Source organism: Schistocerca serialis, chromosome 5 (assembly GCF_023864345.2).
Source record: "Schistocerca serialis cubense isolate TAMUIC-IGC-003099 chromosome 5, iqSchSeri2.2, whole genome shotgun sequence".
Lineage (NCBI taxonomy): Eukaryota > Metazoa > Arthropoda > Insecta > Orthoptera > Acrididae > Schistocerca > Schistocerca serialis.
The window spans coordinates 492,508,996-492,529,260 of record NC_064642.1 but is presented as its reverse complement, the minus strand read 5'-3'; the positions used below and the strand labels follow the sequence as shown (position 1 = coordinate 492,529,260).

Here is a 20,265-nt window from a genome sequence, read left to right as displayed (position 1 = left end):
AATTCTGTGTCCTATTTATAATTACTGTTAGCTTGAGCTAGACAGGGAAAGAGAGAATTTTTTGCTAATAGCCTTAAGCTCTTCATTGTATTTCCAGCATGTACTAACAAGAAAGAGAGGGAGGTGGGAATGGGGGTACCCAAAGCTGTGCATAAGTACAAATGACTGTTGATTTAGTGATTAAGATGTACAGTTCAGAGTAATACTGATAAAGAGCATTTCGAAATTGATAGATCAGAGATGAGGAAGAAACATGAGATTAATAGCAAGTTGCAAATGGAAATATTAAGTATGGAAAAACAGAGAGGTGACGGGAGGGGGAGGGGGGGGGGGGATGGAAAGAAAAATCATTTATGTACAAACAGCGAGGCATATGGTACAAGGATAGAGATGATCAGAGCAGGCAGCACTGAACTTCATTCAGAGATAAATACATATTTATTTCTTAAATTTTGTAGTTAATGGAGCAGTTGACAAAAATTGACTGAAGTTTCTTACAGATTATCTTTGGATCTAGTAAGAAGACTGCTATGATAGTCTGTCAGATTACACCGTCATCGTCGTCGTCATCTACTGGAAAATAATTTGTGACTGACACACATTTAAATCTGGCATCATTAATGTTATAGAACAACCGTTTCATGTGCTGTTAGATATCAGCGATGCAGGCAGTCATCTAGCTACAGACTGATTTATGCTGTTTGTATTAGTAATGGAAAAATTTTGAATGATATAATTGAAATACTGGTGGAGTAATTGCTGCCCGCAGTTGAAATTTATCATGTCCATGTACATTCCTTTCTGTTTCAAAGAATGAATTTATGTTGTTACAGATTTAAATTTTTGAAAAACAGTGGACGATGTGCACTTTGACCCAGGAGCATTTCTTCCCTTTCTTTATTTTCATTTCCTTTCCTTTCATTTCATTTCTTCTACTTTTTTCATATGAAGTTTAATGATGTGCTTTGTTTCTTTTTCATCGTCCTCACGTATCAGTTCCATTCTTTGTCCCTCCTCTTCCTCAACCCCACATATGTGTAGATTTGGTTTGAGACAGACTTTCAAGTTTATAACTTGCAATGAAATAATCTTAAAAATTCTTATAGCTCATCCTTAAGAATTTCATAATTGTATTGTTGATCATGTACCTATATTACATACCTTAGCATTTCCTACTTTCTCATGCTGTATGTACTTTCAGTATATTTATTAATATTTTTAGGTCTGGAAAATTTCTCCCACATAATTAAATTTGTTTTGACTGTCACTACACCTGTTCTGATGTAATTCAATCTTCTCCAAATCTTCCAGTTTGATGTATTGCCTCTGGGCATCTCTTGTGAGACGGGGTAGTGCTTTGAGGGCTCATTTAGTTGGGTACTGAGCAGTCTCCTGCAGGATTTAAGTCTGCTAGGTCCACATGAAGCACCATGTAGGAGGTCGCACTCATCAAACGTTTGTTTAAATATTTCTGTATGCTCATGGGCAATTCTTCTTAATTCAGGATCCGTGAAACCAGTCACTTTATATTACTTCCCAATTGGTGTGGGTTTCATGCATCCTGTTTCTAGCCTGCATATGTCCATTAGGTTTGTATATACTTTTTTAGCTTGTACAAGCTATCTGGCCCAAACAGGGCATACATATTCTGCCATAGGAAAACAAAGCACTTGGACAGTTGTTCTTAACACGGTTGGTCTGGCTCCCCATTTACTATTAATTAGTTTCCTCCAGATGATGATCCTTGCAGCATCTTTTTGCCAGGTCTTCTGGCAATGATACTTGTATGTCGGTGATCTGTCCAGCAAGCCACCCAGGTATGTTTGTTTGTGTCTGTGTTCCAGGTTGATGCCTTTCGAGGTGATGTTCTGCTTTCTCTGTGCCCATTTTGGGTGACAGTAGAAAGTGCTAACTTTTGACTTTGAGGAGTTTGGATACTCGGACATGATATTAAATGAGTTTTCCAGTTTCATTTCTACTTTCACAAAGCTCTTTTCTTGTGGGCATATAGCATCATCATTGGCATAATGGGCACCATGGTCTGGCATTGGTTGAGCATTTGTGTGTAAGTTAGGTAAAAGAGGGACCACAATACTCCCCGAGTGAGACAGTTCTTTTGTTGACTCCATCAGCTTTTCCTACCCTCCAATGTTATATAAAACTGTCTGTTTCGTAATAGAAGTACAATAACAATAAAGGTTCAATAAATTTTGTGAGCTGATGGTTCTTAAATGTGTTGTAGAGTGTTTTTTTCCCCATGAGCATACTATGGTTGACAGTGTCATTTGAACTAACGGAGATCTTTCCTCTCTGTGTTCTGTAAGGGACAGGATTTGACAAGCACAAGGTTTTTTGGTTTGAATCCATCCTGTTAGGGAATGACCTCTCAGTCTGTAATATTTGCTGTGCAGTTTAAAATCATTCATTCATATAGGTTATACGGATGGCATAGTAGCACTGTTGGATGGTAATTCTTCACTTGGCCTGCTTCTTTACCAGGCATCAACAGTGCTATGATCTTTGATTTCCTCCACATCTTGCGCATTTCTTGACATTGGTTAAAGAGTTGCAGAATCCCTTGTTTGGCACTAGGACCAAGATATTCAATCTGTTCCACACATGTAGCATTGACAGTGAATAATGTTTTGAACACGTTTGGATCTTGGCTCTGGATTCTGATAATTTTTATTTTCTGACAGTTCTTGGATTTTCTGTTTAGTAAGAGTTGATGGACAATTTGACTGGGTGTTACTGTAGAGAGGTGCTTGACTATCCTAGGGTCACAGTTAAGTTCCAGACCACATTGCTGATGTGGGTCATATTGATTCTTTCCAGAGTTTCAACCTATTTTGGTTGTCTTCACTCACAAATCATTTCCATTAGTGTTTCTTTGCAATGGACAACCTCTTCATCAAAGGGTCCTGTTCAGAAAGTGCTTTGTATTTCCCCACGATGTTCTTTGATTCATTTGAAAAGCCTGATATTAAATGCTGTGTATATCCTAGAAGTCATTTGAAGTGTCTCTAAGATGTTTTTGTAATTTTCTGGGACTGGGAAAAAATTTTTATTTCTGCATCCAGTTTCTTAGTGTATGCTGTCCATTCACTTTCTTTAAGGTAAAACCTTCTGTGGAATGATGTTTTTGTTGCTCTCAGAACAGCTTGGAATTCTGATAAGCTAATGTATTGTAGGAAGAAGCACGTGTACAATTTTTAAGCCTGAATCTTTCAAATTTGTGTTAACAAAACAATTACTGGGGACAGATTCACGGCTCCAGATCTAATTGTTGAAAGAGTATGGTAGCCTGGTGTCATGAAGAAGGGGTAAATTATTTATTTCTGCCCACTGCTCTAGTATATATCCATTTTCTTCTGTATCTCTGAAGCTCCACGATGTTCTATGGCAATTGAAGTCTGCTAAAATGAACTGGATTTTTCCGGTTATTGAAGTTTGGTGGTAAGATCGGCAGAGCTTATCTGTGGCAGGCTTGTATACTGATGTTACAGTAAAGATGCCACATTTAACATTCAGTAGTTCTATGTTGCTGTTGGTAGTTTCGTTGATCAATGTTGTAGCTATCTCAGGTTTTGTGAAGACAGCACTGCCATATTTAGGATGTTGGTTTTTATAGCTAATTCCATTTCCTCTATTTCTGGTCTTATTTTCCATTCTTTTCTGTGTGTTTCCTGGATGCACAGTATATCCCATTTGTGCATGTGACAAAGTTCTGATAGAATTTGTTGTTTATTTTTGGTGATACAATCTACATTTGGCTCCGATAAGTGCTTTTTCTTTTCCAGTTTCTGGTTTTTTAATGCTGTTAAGTTTTTATATGACTGATTAAAGTGTGATTATTCTAGTGATTCTGGTGACGAAGACAATGAGGTCTTTGAGGAAGCTGTTGATCAGCCATTTACAGCTGATGAGACACGTAAATTAGCTGAAGACTGGACACGACGATACTCAAGAAATACTCCTGCAGAAGTCCAAAATGGCAGTATTTCCAAACAGGTAGCACAGGGCAATGGAGAAGATGAAAGCACAAGTTTGAATGATGGAGATACTGATGGAGATATGAGTGGAAAGGAATCTGAAAGTGATGGTATGTTTATCATTACATAAAAATTAAAATCTTTGTCAATGCAGACAAGTTTGCTTTAAGAAGAAACAGTACACATTTCCACAGAACAAATGCATACAATTATATGTTTGTAGTGAGGGGAAAAAATATAAAACCTTAACTTGTAAAGTGGTAGGAGACTTCAATCCTCTAAATAGCATAAAACTCAACTTCTTAATTTAAGAAATAATATTTGCAGTTACCAGCTAATGAAATTATTCTCTTCTTGCAGACTTGCTTCAAATCCTTTTCTTGCTGATATAAATGTGTGTAGTCTTTTTATTCAGTTGAAATTTCCATTATTTTAATATGTATTGTAAAAACAATTAAAATAATCATATTAACAGAATCTTCCGTCGGTTCTTGGTAGAACAACATTATAATAATAAATGAAAAGCACCAGTTTGCTTTTGTTCTACAATATTATTTTTATTGCTAACCGGTTTTCGGCTTACAAGGTCATCTTCAGACATTTACTGAGTATTATCACCAAAGAAGTTAAATGTTAGCAGACAACACTGGAAGAGAAGTAACTCTAGAGTGAAATAGAAACATACAGTGAGTAAAATCTTTGCAATGAAATAGTAAAATCTGAACAATACATAAATAACAATGGAGTTGACAGGAAAACCTTTAGCACAATATAAGAATAACATGCCTACATAACGGTATCTATTGATAAACAAAACTATTGAAATAAGATAAACTTAGTACTAGGCAAGGCTGCATCAAGAGGTATGAAACATGGAGAGTGATACACAACCAATTAAAAAAGAAGAGACAGTTGTCAATGTAAATACGGAATACACGAAGAACTTAAGCTATATCAATACGATAAACAGAAATTAATAAATGCAGGAAAATTGAGGTGTTTGAGGGAACCTACAGTTTGAGAGTGTGGTGGTACTGCATTTTAACATTAACTTTATAATCAAAGCAGTGGCTGTATACCAGTTTACATTAAATAAATGAGCAAAGTAAAATATGAACAGTATTTGATGTTTACACTCAAAGGTTCTGTTTTTAGAAAATTTTGTTCAAAATGGTCCATAAATATTTCAGCCAACAGTGGACTAAGAGGGGAACCCATAGCTAAGCCATCTAATTGTTTATAAAGAGTGCCTTGGAACTGGAAATAGTTCTGTGCAAGGCAGGTCTGTGTGGCCAGTCTCAAGTCATTCAACTCCACAGGATTGACATTAGACTTGTGCATCAGCTCTGTCAGAATGTCTATACATTCTACTACTGGTATGTTAGAAAACAAACTGCTGACATCAAAGGATACTAATTTATCACTGTGTGAGACAGATATACCTTTTAACTTGTTTACTAGGTCCACAGAGTTTGAAATACCATGCTTTGGTTTAAATTTAGTCTTGCTCTTAATTAGGACATCAAGTTTACTGGCTAGTTTGTAAGATGGAGCAGTGAATGATGATACAACTGGACTAATAGGAATATCTTGTTTATGCAGTTTAGGAAGGCCGTACATTCTAGGAGGCATTGGGTTCATATTAGTTAACAGTTTTACTTCAAATTCAGAGAATATGCTTTTGCATGAAATGATTGCATATTTAACATCCTCTTTGAACAATTTAGTAGGGTCTTTAGGACAGACTTGGAAGACTGTGGTATTAAGAAAATCATTAACTTTATCCACATAATCACATTTGTTCAAAAGCACAATGCTGTTGCCTTTATCAGATTTTGTGGCAACGATACCTTGGTGTTGTGATTTCTGTTTTAAGGACTTGAGGGTGTGAAAGTCAATAGACCGTGGGATGTTATACACGAATTTGTCTTTGTATTCCACATATGCTGTAGTTTCAATAGTTAAGGGTTTGCTTTTAACTTGTACTTGTATTACTGTCCATGTTTAACTCCCCTTGTAGTTGTCTCATCAAATACTGTTCATATTTTACTTTGCTCATTTATTTAATGTAAACTGGTATACAGCCACTGCTTTGATTATAAAGTTAATGTTAAAATGCAGTACCACCACACTCTCAAACTGTAGGTTCCCTCAAACACCTCAATTTTCCTGCATTTATTAATTTCTGTTTATCGTATTGATATAGCTTAAGTTCTTCGTGTATTCCGTATTTACATTGACAACTGTCTCTTCTTTTTTAATTGGTTGTGTATCACTCTCCATGTTTCATACCTCTTGATGCAGCCTTGCCTAGTACTAAGTTTATCTTATTTCAATAGTTTTGTTTATCAATAGATACCGTTATGTAGGCATGTTATTCTTATATTGTGCTAAAGGTTTTCCTGTCAACTCCATTGTTATTTATGTATTGTTCAGATTTTACTATTTCATTGCAAAGATTTTACTCACTGTATGTTTCTATTTCACTCTAAAGTTACTTCTCTTCCAGTGTTGTCTGCTAACATTTAACTTCTTTGGTGATAATACTCAGTAAATGCCTGAAGATGGCCTTGTAAGCCGAAAACCGGTTAGCAATAAAAATAATATTGTAGAACAAAAGCAAACTGGTGCTTTTCATTTATTATTAATTAAAATAATCATCGAACATGAAAATAAGCAGTGGTTGCATTCTGATTTAGTTCACTGTACTGTATATCAGAGTAAACATCTTTCTTATGAGAGATTGTTATTGATTTACTTTTATGTTCCATAAGTCTTATTTGTGTTTCTTGCAATAATGTGTCATCCAACATATAAAAATAATTTTTTTTCATAATGAATAATTGCATGGTAATCATGCACAGAAATAGTTTGTGTTTATAATACTTAACTTACAGTAGGAACTCCAGGGTGGAATAATGATATGGAAAGGATAGATTGCTACTTGCCATATAGAGGAGGCACTGACTCACAGGCAAGGCACAATGAAAAACACTGCTAAAATATTAAAGCTTTTGGACAAAGTCCTTCTTCTGCAATAGGAAACACACACACATTCCCACAAGCACAACTCATATAAATGTGGTCATTCTCTCAGGGGTCATAGGAGCAAAGGATATGCTGTAGGGAGAGTTCCTACCTACACAATTCAGAAAATCTAGCGTTGGAAAGAAGAATCTAGATGGCACAGGCTGTGGAGCATTCATAAAAGTGAAGCACATCATGTTGGTTGGCATGTTCAGCAACTGGGTGGGCCAGCTGCCCCTTGGCCAGAGCTTGTTGTAGACAAACAGCTTATTAAATGCCTTGCCCAAGTAGAAAGTGGCACAGCAGTTCCCCCTTAGTTGGTAGACTACATAGCTGTTTTCACAGGTGGCACTGCTTTCGATATAGTAGGAGATGATTGTGACAGTTCTAAAGTATGTGGTAGTAGCTGAATGTATGGGACAAGTCTTGCATCTGGGTCTGTTGCAGGGATACAAGGCATGAGGCAAGGGTTTGGGAACAGGGGTGGAGTAGGATCAGGCAAGGGTATTGGGCAGGTTTGGTGTGTGCTGAAATACCACTGTGGGAGGGGTAGGGAGGATATTCATTTCAGAGCATGATGACAGCTAGTCAAAACACTGACAGAGAATTTGATTCAATCACTGCAGGCGTGGGTGGTACAGAGTTATGAGAGGAGTACTCTCTAGTGGCAGGACAGTGGGCATGTGAGTGGTGGTAGATTGCTGGAGAGAGAAGGCATAAAACATTTTTTCTGAAGAGGTTGGGGGGGGGGGGGGGGGGGGGGGAAGTGACCCTTGACATATTTGGAGAAGGACTGCATGTCACTAAACATGCAACTTCCACTGGTGGCTGTATGAAGGGCTCCTTGGTAGGGAATGGGTGGAATTTATTGGTGTAGCTATTTTTGGTGGTTGTTAGGTTTGATGTGGATGGAGATACTGATGTAGCCATCCTGAAGGTGGATATCAACATTGAGGATGGTAGCTTGTTGCTTTGAGGAAGCCAAGGTGAAGCAGATGGAGGAGAAGGTACTGAGGTTCTGGAGGGATGTGGATAGGATATCCTCAATCTCGGTCCTGATCATGAAGATGTCATCAATGAATGTGAACGAGGTGAAGGTTTGGGAATTCTGGCTGGTTATCTATATCTACATAGATAATCCACAAGCCACCATGTGGGGCATGGTAGAGGGTACCAATACTATTCATTTCCTTTCCTGTCCCACTCGCAAATAGAGTGAAGAAAAACTGACTCTGTGTGCCTCTGGATGAGCCCTAATTTCTCGTATCTTATCTTCATGGTCCTTATGCGCAGTATATGTTGGCAGCAATAGAATTGTGCAGCACTTGGCTTCAAATGCTAGTTCTCTTAATTTTCTCAGTAGTGTTTCTCAAAAAGAATGTCACTTTCCTTACAGAGACTTCATTTGAGTTCTCAAACAATCTGTGTAACACTTACGTGTGTTTCAAACCTACCAGTAACAGCCTGCCTTTGAATTGCATCAATGTCTTCCTTCAATCCGACCTGGTATTGATCCCAAACACTTGATCAGTACTCAAGAATAGGTCACACCAGCGTCCTATTTGCAGTCTCCTTTACACGTGACCCACTCTTTCCTAAAATTTTCACAGTAAGCTGAAGTCAACCATTTGCCTTCCTTATCACAGTTCTCACATGTTCATTCCACTTCATATCGCTTTGAAATGTTAGGCCCAGATATTTAAATGACTTGGCTGTGTCAAGCAGGACACTAGTAATACTCTATCTGAACATTACAGGTTTGTTCTTCCTGCTCATCCACATTAACTTACATTTTTCCACATTTTGAGCTAGCTGCCATTCATTGCACCAACTAGAAATTTTGTCTAAGTTGTCTTTCTATCTTCCTACAGTCACTCAACTTTGACACCTTATCATACACCACAGCATCATCAGCAAACAACCACAGATTGCTGCCCACCCTGTCTGTCAAATCATTTATGTTCATATGAAGGATTCCTGTAGATAGTTGGAAGTCAGTCAGGTGTTGGGAAACATAGTGTTCAATAGTGACAAGGCCATGGGCATTGGGGATGTTACTGTAGAGGGAGGTGGAATTGATAGTGATGCGGAGGGTGCAAGGTGATAAAGAGACAGGGACTCACATCCATGTGAGTTGGTGGAGGAAATGTCCTTTATATGAGAGAATGGGTTATTTATGCCGCTTCTGTTTGGTGAGTTAGTAATGTATCCTTTCCATAGTGTTAACAAATACTAGTCAGCACCTAAAATTGATACATTGACATACTCAAACAAAATTTTCTGTAGATTTTTATGTGAGGTTTGAAAAGATATATCAAGCAGGTCTAATCTCATTATATATTGGTGTTCAAAACTGAAGTACAAAAATATCTTTTGCATAATGTGTTAGTGCCAAGCCTATGAAACTTGGCCCATACATAGAAAGTACTGCTGTAGTATGGTACAGAAAGTAACAGAAATAAATAAGCACTGAGGTAAAAAAAATGATACTTTTATTCAAAGACAGTAATTAGAATGAAGTCACTGTGATTCATGATGGTCCCCTGGACATTACAAAAGATGGGACGTGTTTCTTAGACGTGTGTGTGATTACTGCAGGTAATATGCTTCCATGCTCTCCACATGGTTGGTAAAGAGTTCTTGTTATAGGGCATTCCATTCCTCTACCAGTGAGGGTGACAACTGCTGGATGGTCGTTGGTGCATGTTTATGTGCTGCAACAAATCTCCCCAGTGCATCCCATACATGCTCGATGGAATTTAAGTTGGGGAAACGGCAGGCCAGTCCATTCACCAAATATCCTTTCATTCCAAGAGCTGCTCCACCTGCACTGTTTGATGTGGTCACACATAGTCAATCATAAAAATGAAGTCAAGGCTGGTTGCATCCCTGAAAAGATGCACATGGGGAAAGAGTACAGTGTCACAATAACACTGGCCTTCAAGAGCACTGTGTTTTAGATTTGTAGGTCAGTACACGCATGCAACATTATGCCTCCCCATGCCATGAGACCTGGACCATTGAATTAATGATCACGTTAGACAGTACTGGACATACCTTCATATGGAAATAGATGAGAACACATAATGCACCCAACAATGTCATTGCACTGATTGTTTTGGTGGTCCATGTGTTATGGTGTGGGAAGGCATAATGTTGTATGGGTGTACTGATCTCTAAATCTTTGAACACAATACACTCGCCAGGGAATGTAACTGTGGCGCTGTACTGTTTCCCCATGTGCATCTTTTCAGAGGTATATTTGGTTCTAACACTCACATTGAGCAGAGCAGTGGAGCACTTCTTGGAGCAAGAAGTTATTCATCAAATGGACAGACCTGCCTGTTCCCCTGACATAAATCCCAGTGAGCATGTTTGGGATCCGTTCTGGAGCTGTTCTACAACATGTTCACATGCACCAATGAACATCCAGCAACTGTCAACTGCACTGGTGGGGGAATGGGACATTGTCTCACAAGAACTCTTTACAAACCTTGTGGCCAGCATGGGAGCATGTTGTAGAGCATGCATTGGCATCCTTGGTGATCTCACGTCTCATTAAGAGCCATATTCCACCTTTTGTAATGTCCAGGGGACCATTATAAATTGTGGTGACTTCAGTGTAAATATTATCTTTGAATGGTAGTATCATTTCAGTTTGTCTAGTTGCATATTTTTTTTTTTTTTTACAATTATCGGCTTTACAATACCAGAGCAGGTCTTTCTAGGTATGGTCCATGTTCATGTGAAAGTTACTTTCATCCTTAAGTTTTTCACACTAGTATATTTTAAAATTATAATTGCTAATCAACATATTTAGTTCACAAGGAGTTTTGTTGAGCATTTTTATGGATATTTAATTTGTAAGTGGAATGTAGATACTCACATTGACTGAAACTCGCAAGTGACAAACAAAATGAACTGAAATAAAGGTTAACAAGCCCCATGAACCATAGACCTTGCCGTTGGTGGGGAGGCTTGTGTGCCTCAGCGATACAGATAGCCGTACCGTAGGTGCAACCACAACAGAGGGGTATCTGTTGAGAGGCCAGACAAACATAAGGTTCCTGAAGAGGGGCAGCAGCCTTTTCAGTAGTTGCAGGGGCAACAGTCTGGATGATTGACTGATCTGGCCTTGTAACATAACCGAAACGGCCTTGCTGTGCTGGTACTGCGAATGGCTGAAAGCAAGGGGAAACCACGGCCATATTTTTCCTGAGGGCATGCGGCTTTACTGTATGGATAAATGATGGTGGCGTCCTCTTGGGTAAAATATTCCGGAGGTAAAATAGTCCCCCATTTGGATCTTCGGCCAGGGACTACTCAGGAGGATGTCGTTATCAGGAGAAAGAAAACTGGCGTTCTACGGGTCGGAGCGTGGAATGTCAGATTCCTTAATCGGGCAGGTAGGTTAGAAAACTTAAAAAGGGAAATGGATAGCTTAAAGTTAGATATAATGGGAATTAGTGAAGTTCGGTGGCAGGAGGAACAAGACTTTTGGTCAAGTGAATACAGGGTTATAAATACAAAATCAAATAGGGGTAATGCAGGAGTAGGTTTAATAATGAATAAAACAATAGGAATGCGGGTAAGCTACTACAAACAGCACAGCGAACGCATTCTTGTGGCCAAGACAGACACAAAGCCCACACCTATGACAGTTGAACAAATCTATATGCCAACTAGCTCTGCAGATAATGAAGAAATTGAAGAAATGTATGATGAAATAAAAGAAATTATTCAGATTGTGAAGGGAGACGAAAATTTAATAGTCATGGGTGACTGGAATTCGATAGTAGGAAAAGGAAGAGAAGGAAACGTAGTAGGTGAATATGGATTGGGGGTAAGAAATGAAAGAGGAAGCCGCCTTGTGGAATTTTGCACAGAGCACAACTTAATGATAGCTAACACTTGGTTCAAGAATCATAAAAGAAGGTTGTATACATGGAAGAAGCCTGGAGATACAGACAGGTTTCAGATAGATTATATAATGGTAAGACAGAGATTTAGGAACCAGGTTTTAAGTTGTAAGACATTTCCAGGGGCAGATGTGGACTCTGACCACAATCTGTTGCTTATGGACTGTAGATTAAAACTGAAGAAACTGCAAAAAGGTGGGAATTTAAGGAGATGGGACCTGGATAAACCGAAAGAACCAGAGGTTGTACAGAGTTTCAGGGAGAGCATAAGGGAACAATTAACAGGAATGGGGGAAAGAAATACAGTAGAAGAAGAATGGGTAGCTTTGAGAGACGAAATAGAGAAGGTAGCAAAGGATCAAGTAGGTAAAAAGACGAGGGCTAGTAGAAATCCTTGGGTGACAGAAGAAATGTTGAATTTAATAGATGAAAGAAGAAAATATAAAAATGCAGTAAATGAAGGCGGCAAAAAGGAATACAAACGTCTCAAAAATGAGATCGACAGGAAGTGCAAAATGGCTAAGCAGGCATGGCTAGAGGACAAATGTAAGGATGTAGAGGCTTATCTCACAAGGGGTAAGATAGATACTGCCTACAGGAAAATTAAAGAGACCTTTGGAGAAAAGAGAACCACTTGTATGAATATCAAGAGCTCAGATGGAAGCCCAGTTCTAAGCTAAGAAGGGAAAGCAGAAATGTGGAAGGAGTATATAGAGGATCTATACAAGGGCATTGTACTTGAGGGTAATGTTGTAGAAATGGAAGAGGATGTAGATCAAGATGAAATGGGAGATATGATACTGCGTGAAGAGTTTATAGAGCACTGAGAAACCTAAGTCGAAACAACGCCCTGGGAGTAGACAACATTCCATCAGAACTACTGACAGCCTCTGGAGAGCCAGTCCTGACAAAACTCTAGCATCTGGTGAGAAAAGTGTATGAGACAGGTGAAATACCCTCAGAATTCAAGAAGAATATAATAATTCCAATCCCAAAGAAAGGAGGCGTTGACAGATGTGAAAATTACCGAACTATCAGTTTAATAAGTCACAGCTGCAAAATACTGACGCGAATTCTTTACAGACGAATGGAAAAACTGGTAGAAGCCGACCTCGGGGAAGATCAATTTGGATTCCATAGAAATGTTGGAACACGTGAGGCAATACTGACCTTACGAGTTATCTTAGAAAATAGATTAAGGAAAGGCAAATCTACATTTCTAGCATTTGTAGACTTAGAGAAAGCTTTTGTCAATGTTGACTGGAATACTCTCTTTCAAATTCTAAAGGTGGCAGGGGTAAAATACAGGGAGCGAAAGGCTATTTACAAGTTGTACAGAAACCAGATGGCAGTTATAAGAGTCGAGGGGCATGAAAGGGAAGTGGTGGTTGGGAAGTGCGTGAGACAGGGTTGTAGCCTCTCCCTGATGTTGTTCAATCTGTATATTGAGCAAGCAGTAAAGGAAACAAAAGAAAAGTTCGGAGTAGGCATTAAAATCCATGGAGAAGAAATAAAAACTTTGAGGTTTGCCGACGACATTGTAATTCTGTAAGAGACAGCAAAGGACTTGGAAGAGCAGTTGAACGGAATGGACAGTGTCTTGAAAGGAGGATATAAGATGAACATCAACAAAAGCAAAACGAGGATAATCTAATCAAGTCGAATTGAGTGATGCTGAGAGAATTAGATTAGGAAATGAGACACTTAAAGTAGGAAAGGAGTTTTGCTATTTGGGGAGCAAAATAACTGATGATGGTTGAAGTAGAGAGGATATAAAATGTAGACTGGTAATGGCAAGGAAAGCGTTTTTGAAGACGAGAAATTTGTTAACATCGAGTATAGATTTAAGTGTCAGGAAGTCGTTTCTGAAAGTATTTGTATGGAGTGTAGCCATGTATGGAAGTGAATCACGGACGATAAATGGTTAGGACAAGAAGAGAATAGAAGCTTTCGAAATGTGGTGCTGCAGAAGAATGCTAAAGATTAGATGGGTAGATCACATAACTAATGAGGAGGTACTGAATAGGATTGGGGAGAAGAGGAGTTTGTGGCACAACTTGACTAGAAGAAGGGATCATTTGGTAGGACATGTTCTGAGGCATCAAGGGATCGCCAATTTAGTATTGGAGGGCAGCGTGGAGGGTAAAAATCATAGAGGGGGACGAAGAGATGAATACACTAAACAGATTCAAAAGGATGTAGGCTGCAGTACGTACTGGGAGATCAAGAAGCTTGCACAGGATAGAGTGGCATGGAGACCTGTATCAAACCAGTCTCAGAACTGAAAACAACAACAACAACAACAACAACATGTTTACACTCAATGAATTTGAAAATTATGTTAAAATTGTCAGTCAGTCTCTTCCTACTTGTTACACTAACCTATATTCCAATGAGTGAGAGTATGAATACAAATCGTACGGACCAAATGTAAAATGAGCTAAGAATGACAGTCAAAAAGATGTTTAAATTTGCATTGCACAATATGAATTTATTTCTTCTAGTTTATATGCAAACTGGTGTATCACGAATATGTAGTTTATGGATTTTTAACACTATACAATTGTAACAAGTTTATTCTTCAATGTTTTACAGATGATGAGACTGAAACTGCCACAGAAGGTGATGAAGATGTCAAAGCACGGGAATTACGGAAACAAGAAATATATTTGAAAGTTCCCGAATGTGCAAAAGTACAGAGTGATACAGACTCAGGGTCAAACACTGAGGTGAAGATTGAAAAAAAGTCACTTTCATCAAAATCAAATAAGAAGCTCAAAAAATGCAACTTGCAGTAAATTATTTATTTCTGTCAGACAACTAATTTTAATACCACATAGAAAGTGAATTTCTCAACAACTTTGTAGAAAAAAATATTTATTTTCTTGCGTAATGTGTGTCCATTTTTGTACATATCCAACACACACATACCACATATTTCAACACTTTTACCATTACCAAAATAGCCTTTCCTATGTTTATTTTCTGTTTTTAAGAAGATAGTAACTACCTTTTCGGTTATGTAGTTATTAATACTGCTGCTGCTGCTGTTGTTGTTGTGGTGGTGGTGGTGGCGATTGTTGGTGGTGATTATTGTTGATGGTGGTGGCACTAGTGGCAACAGACAATAAGATTCAGTTAACTAATGCACTTTATTTAGGATCGTAATGAAGAGAGAGATTGTAGATATTGCTTTGAAAATGGCAATATCAGATGTGTATAAGGTAATTATGTACTCAGTATTTCTTTATATGTGTGTATGCAGTTGTGAAGTGTACCTGTTTTTTTTTTTCCTAACATGAATCATTAAGTTTTTCATCTGATGCTCATGCATTGATGTTAACAGCAGGTTTTAATGCAGAAAAGCATACATAATAGTCCCCCCCCCCCCCCCCCCCCAATGTCCTTACTCACCATCAAAAACTTAACCTATCATGAGGGATATTTGAAAAGTAATAAGACATTAAGGAAGAATACACAGGAACCATCTAGTTAATTGGCCACACCATCATATCTGACATGACCCAGATGATTTGTTGAAATATGCCACCAGCAATGATAAAATTATGAAGTATATATCATATGAGCTTTTCACCACAGTTAAATTGATGTAATTAGTCATACAAGATATATCACCAGTGAATCATTGCAGTTTTAACACAAAATTGATAAAATGTGAGTCTTTGCCTAGCACAAAACACTACCTTCGCACTTCTATTGCAGTGACCATGGAAAACTGTTAAACATGTTGATCAAGATTGTCAGAGCAGAGAATAAGACCAGGTTATCTGAATCACAAGTCCACTGTTTTCCCTCTCACTCATTTGATTTGTTTACATGGAGCTATATGTAGCAGAAATAAACATGTGGCATACATTTGCATGACAGAAGAAATGTGCCAGAAGTAAAGCTTTCAGCTTGGATGTGAATACCTAAAAACTTTTATTTTTGTGGAATCTCACTGAAAACAGGATGCAGAGTAGTGCATGCTTTTTGAACAAATTGTCCTTCATTTGCAGATTGTTGCTTTGCCTTGTATTCACTTAATGGATGTAAATCTTTCATCATATGCATGCTAACATCATAAATACAGGGAATACAAACATTGCAACACTTATAGGTAATGTAGCCATGGAAATGAATTTATTGTCCTGCTTACTTATTACACATAAATGAATGCATTTCATTTTTACCCCTATGCAAGTACTCTGCATTGAGAAAATTAATAGACTGTAAAAACTTCGCACACAGCTCTTGAACATTACAAATATAAGGGAGTGTTTGAAAAGAAATGAGCCAGAGGTATAATTACAGAAACCAGTACCTGTATGTTAGAACTATTGACCCTGGTTGCTGAGACACTTATCCCACTGTGATACAAGGTGATGAATGGCTGTCTCATAAAATTCCCGGGGCCGCAGTGTTAATCAGTTCTGCATGTTCAGCTGGACATCATCATCCGAGGTGAATCATTTGCCCCTCAGAGCCCCCTTCTGATTCACTTCCTGCAGCATGGGACAACAGCATTACTTGCAAACCTTGACCACCCTTTGCCAAGCAATCAAATCAAAACAACTAGGCAATCTCACCCATGGGGTCATTCTGCTCCACGACAGTGCAAAGCGTCATACGGCCAACACAGTCGTGGTACTCCTGCAGAAATTCAAATGGGAGGTTCTTGGCCACCCTCCATACAGTGAAAATGAGTATGGACCTCTCTCCCTGTGATTACGCCATTTTTGGTCCCCTTTAAAAAGGCTCTGAGGAGCAACCAATCCACCTCGGATGACGATGTCCAGCTGTATGTGTGGAACTGGTTAACATTGCAGCCCCGGGAATTTTATGAGACAGCCATTTGCTGTCTTGTGTCACAGTGGGACAAGTGTCTCAACAGCCAGGGTCAATACTTCTAACATACAGGTACAGGTTTCTGTAATTATACCTCCAGCTCGTTTCTTTTTGAACGCCCCTTATAATTAGGCACTGGTTGATATTTATTCTTATAGAGTCTATATCTTGCTTTAGCACTTGTCCATTTCAGTGTTAGAGATTGTTAGTGTTGCTCGATGAATTGACCTCTGGAAATGTAGTCCCACACTCGTTAACCTATTGATCCCAATAATATTAAAAAAATTAATTTTAAAGTTTTCACAAAATTGGCCTTTATCATCATGTTAAGCAATGAATATAAGAAGAAATTGGCAAAAAGTAAACAATCAATTGTTTTACAAAGGTGGTTAAACTTTCTAACCTCTTGGACATACAGTTTTCAACCGCTCATCATTTCAAGAGATGAGATATATTCAAAAGCATTTTTGCATTTTCTTAGATGCAATCCGACATCTAGAAACTTCCATGAACTCATGATGCCTAAAACAAAGTATAGTCCTAAATAACAAGCAAAATTAGCCTAAAGTTTAGTAAATTTATGTCAGACAAGTAGTAGGACAAACTCACATTTACATTACAATAATTTAGCTATATTTACTGCCACTGTCAATGATCTCCTCAGTATGATCAGTATTTTAAAAAAAAAGCTGGCTGTTCGTTTGAATGCTGTAAGTGATTGCCACAATACACTACATTCATAGATGTACCTCATTGAACCATTAGATGCCACTGTCTTGCAATAGCATTGATGGTTTCATGCCGAAGGCACTGTAACTTTAAAAAAAAAAATAATAATAATAAAATGATTGGGTATAATGGACTGACATCAAAATCAAAGAATGAACAGTATTTTCTGTTCTTAAGATGGTCTTAAAAGTCCTACAATATTTGTATTGGTTGATAACCTTCTGAAATATCATATTAGGTTACCATTGCAGTTCAGCGACTTCCTGTGTGGATTATTGGGCATGAGAGAGAGGGTTCTCATAAGTAGCATGCCATGCTTTGCAATTCATTGCAGTTGAAGAGATCTGTATCAGGTATGAGTCACAGTTACTATAGTGTGCACAAAAACACTTCTTGGCAAATTCTGTTACCTGTGACTACATACCTTAGCTATTCTGTGATGCAATGTATATAGAGTGTGAACTGTAATTATGCTGTGGTAGTAATGTAAAATTTCTGTTCATTACAGCATCGTGCGTATCTCTTTTCCTGTTCACATTGTCATATACCAATTGTGCCCACTTTTTTTTCCTTGTCCATTTCAAAATGATCAAATACAGAAAATGTTAAGATGATATTCTTAGGCAATAAAACTTACACAGAAAACATGCTAGTGCAATTAAAATTCATTAGTTGCTTGGTAGCTTATTTATAATGAAATTAAATACAGTATTAACATTTTTGTTTTCTGATCGGGGTAACACTAATTGAATAAGTAAGTTTGAAGACACTCATTCACAATCATTTGAAGATAAGTCCTAATGCACTCAAGCTTCTTATGGTTTTTCAGATAAATTGATAAGAGTGTGACTTGAGTTAGTTTTTGAAAGACAACTCTTGAAGTGTCTCAGTAGGAGGCTATTCCAGTTCACAAGCTCCCAAGTGAGCTATGGAACACTCCCTACTGTGCAGAATATAGTTGCTTGTGATGAATAGTCAAATTTTCCAACAGACTCAGCTCTTCTCGTTGCGACTTGGAGTGGTATTGGTTTGGCTTTTACATCTCTTAATTTCCGAGAAATGTTGCTCACAGAAATATGTACATTATTACATGCATGTGACTGTGGTGAATTTTTGTGTTGCTTGCTTAAATGAACATTATCATCATCACATGTTTAGTGTGTTGTAGTTTCAGTCTCACAGCAAATTATTGGTTATAATTATTGGCAGATAATTATGGTACCCTGACAGTTCTAACTGGGATGTTGATTCTGCATCATCAGGTGAAATAGAAAATGATTGCTGAGCTTTTAGTTTCCATGTTATAAATGTTCAGTTCTTGGAATCTTTTATTCACCTGTAAAGTTGAAACATAATACGTCCCTACACATGTTCTTTCTTTCCACACGCTGTTCGAGAGTGGAATAGTGTAGAATTAGTATGAAAATGGTTTAATGAACCCTCTGCCAGGCACTTAAGTGTGATTTTCAGAGTAGCCATGTAGATGTAGTTTGCATGAACTGTTGCAGATTATTTCTAAGATACACATCTCCCAATATATTGCCTTGAAGCCTGGCAGCTGGCTCTGTGTGTATGTCACCTTATATCTGTTGTTAGTATACTGTGTGAAAGCATATGTAACAATATTGCTTAGTGTTCTTTGTTTCAAAACTGAGTAGTTTGCGGTATAGATACTCTGATTTTAATTGAATATTTCACTGTATTAAACATAAAGCATAGTAGCTTTTATCTACACAAAATTTGTATGTCTAATCCTGAACAACGTGGTACAGTTGAATTATTGTGGTAACCAGTGGATATGATGCAGAATATATAAGCAGGGATGGCTAGAGGACAAATATAAGGATGTAGAGGCCTATCTCACTAGGGGTAAGATAGATACTGCCTACAGGAAAATTAAAGAGACCTTTGGAGATAACAGAAAGACTTGTATGAATATCAAGAGCTCAGATGGAAACCCAGTTCTAAGCAAAGAAGGGAAAGTGGAAAGGTGGAAGGAGTGTATAGAGGGTCTATACAAGGGCGATGTACTTGAGGACAATATTATGGAAATGGAAGAGCATGTAGATGAAGATGAAATGGGAGATATGATACTGCGTGAAGAGTTTGACAGAGCACTGAAAGACCTAAGTCGAAACAAGGCCCCCGGAGTAGACAACATTCCATTGGAACTACTGACGGCCTTGGTAGAGCCAGTCCTGACAGAACTCTACCATCTGGTGAGCAAGATGTATGAAACAGGCGAAATACCCTCAGACTTCAAGAAGAATATAATAATTCCAATCCCAAAGAAAGCAGGTGTTGACAGATGTGAAAATTACCGAACTATCAGTTTAATAAGTCACAGCTGCAAAATACTAACACGAATTCTTTACAGACGAATGGAAAAACTAGTAGAAGCCAACCTCGGGGAAGATCAGTTTGGATTCCGTAGAAACACTGGAACACGTGAGGCAATACTGACCTTATGACTTATCTTAGAAGAAAGATTAAGGAAAGGCAAACCTACATTTCTAGCATTTGTAGACTTAGAGAAAGCTTTTGACAATGTTGACTGGAATACTCTCTTTCAAATTCTAAAGGTGGCAGGGGTAAAATACAGGGAGCGAAATGCTATTTACAATTTGGACAGAAACCAGATGGCAGTTATAAGAGTCGAGGGGTATGAAAGGGAAGCAGTGGTTGGGAAGGGAGTAAGACAGGGTTGTAGCCTCTCCCCGATGTTGTTCAATCTGTATATTGAGCAAGCA

The 20,265-nt window shown here is 38.1% G+C and overlaps 1 protein-coding gene across 1 annotated transcript in view; it reads left to right on the top strand.

Moving 5' to 3' along the window:
* Window positions 1-20,265, top strand: part of LOC126481676 (F-actin-monooxygenase Mical) — a 561,514-nt gene that overhangs the window by 391,809 nt on the left and 149,440 nt on the right. The window contains exons 22-23 of the mRNA XM_050105609.1: window positions 3,861-4,102; window positions 14,534-14,667. Of these exons, the coding sequence (XP_049961566.1) occupies window positions 3,861-4,102; window positions 14,534-14,667 (376 nt within the window). The remainder of the gene's footprint in view (window positions 1-3,860; window positions 4,103-14,533; window positions 14,668-20,265) is intronic.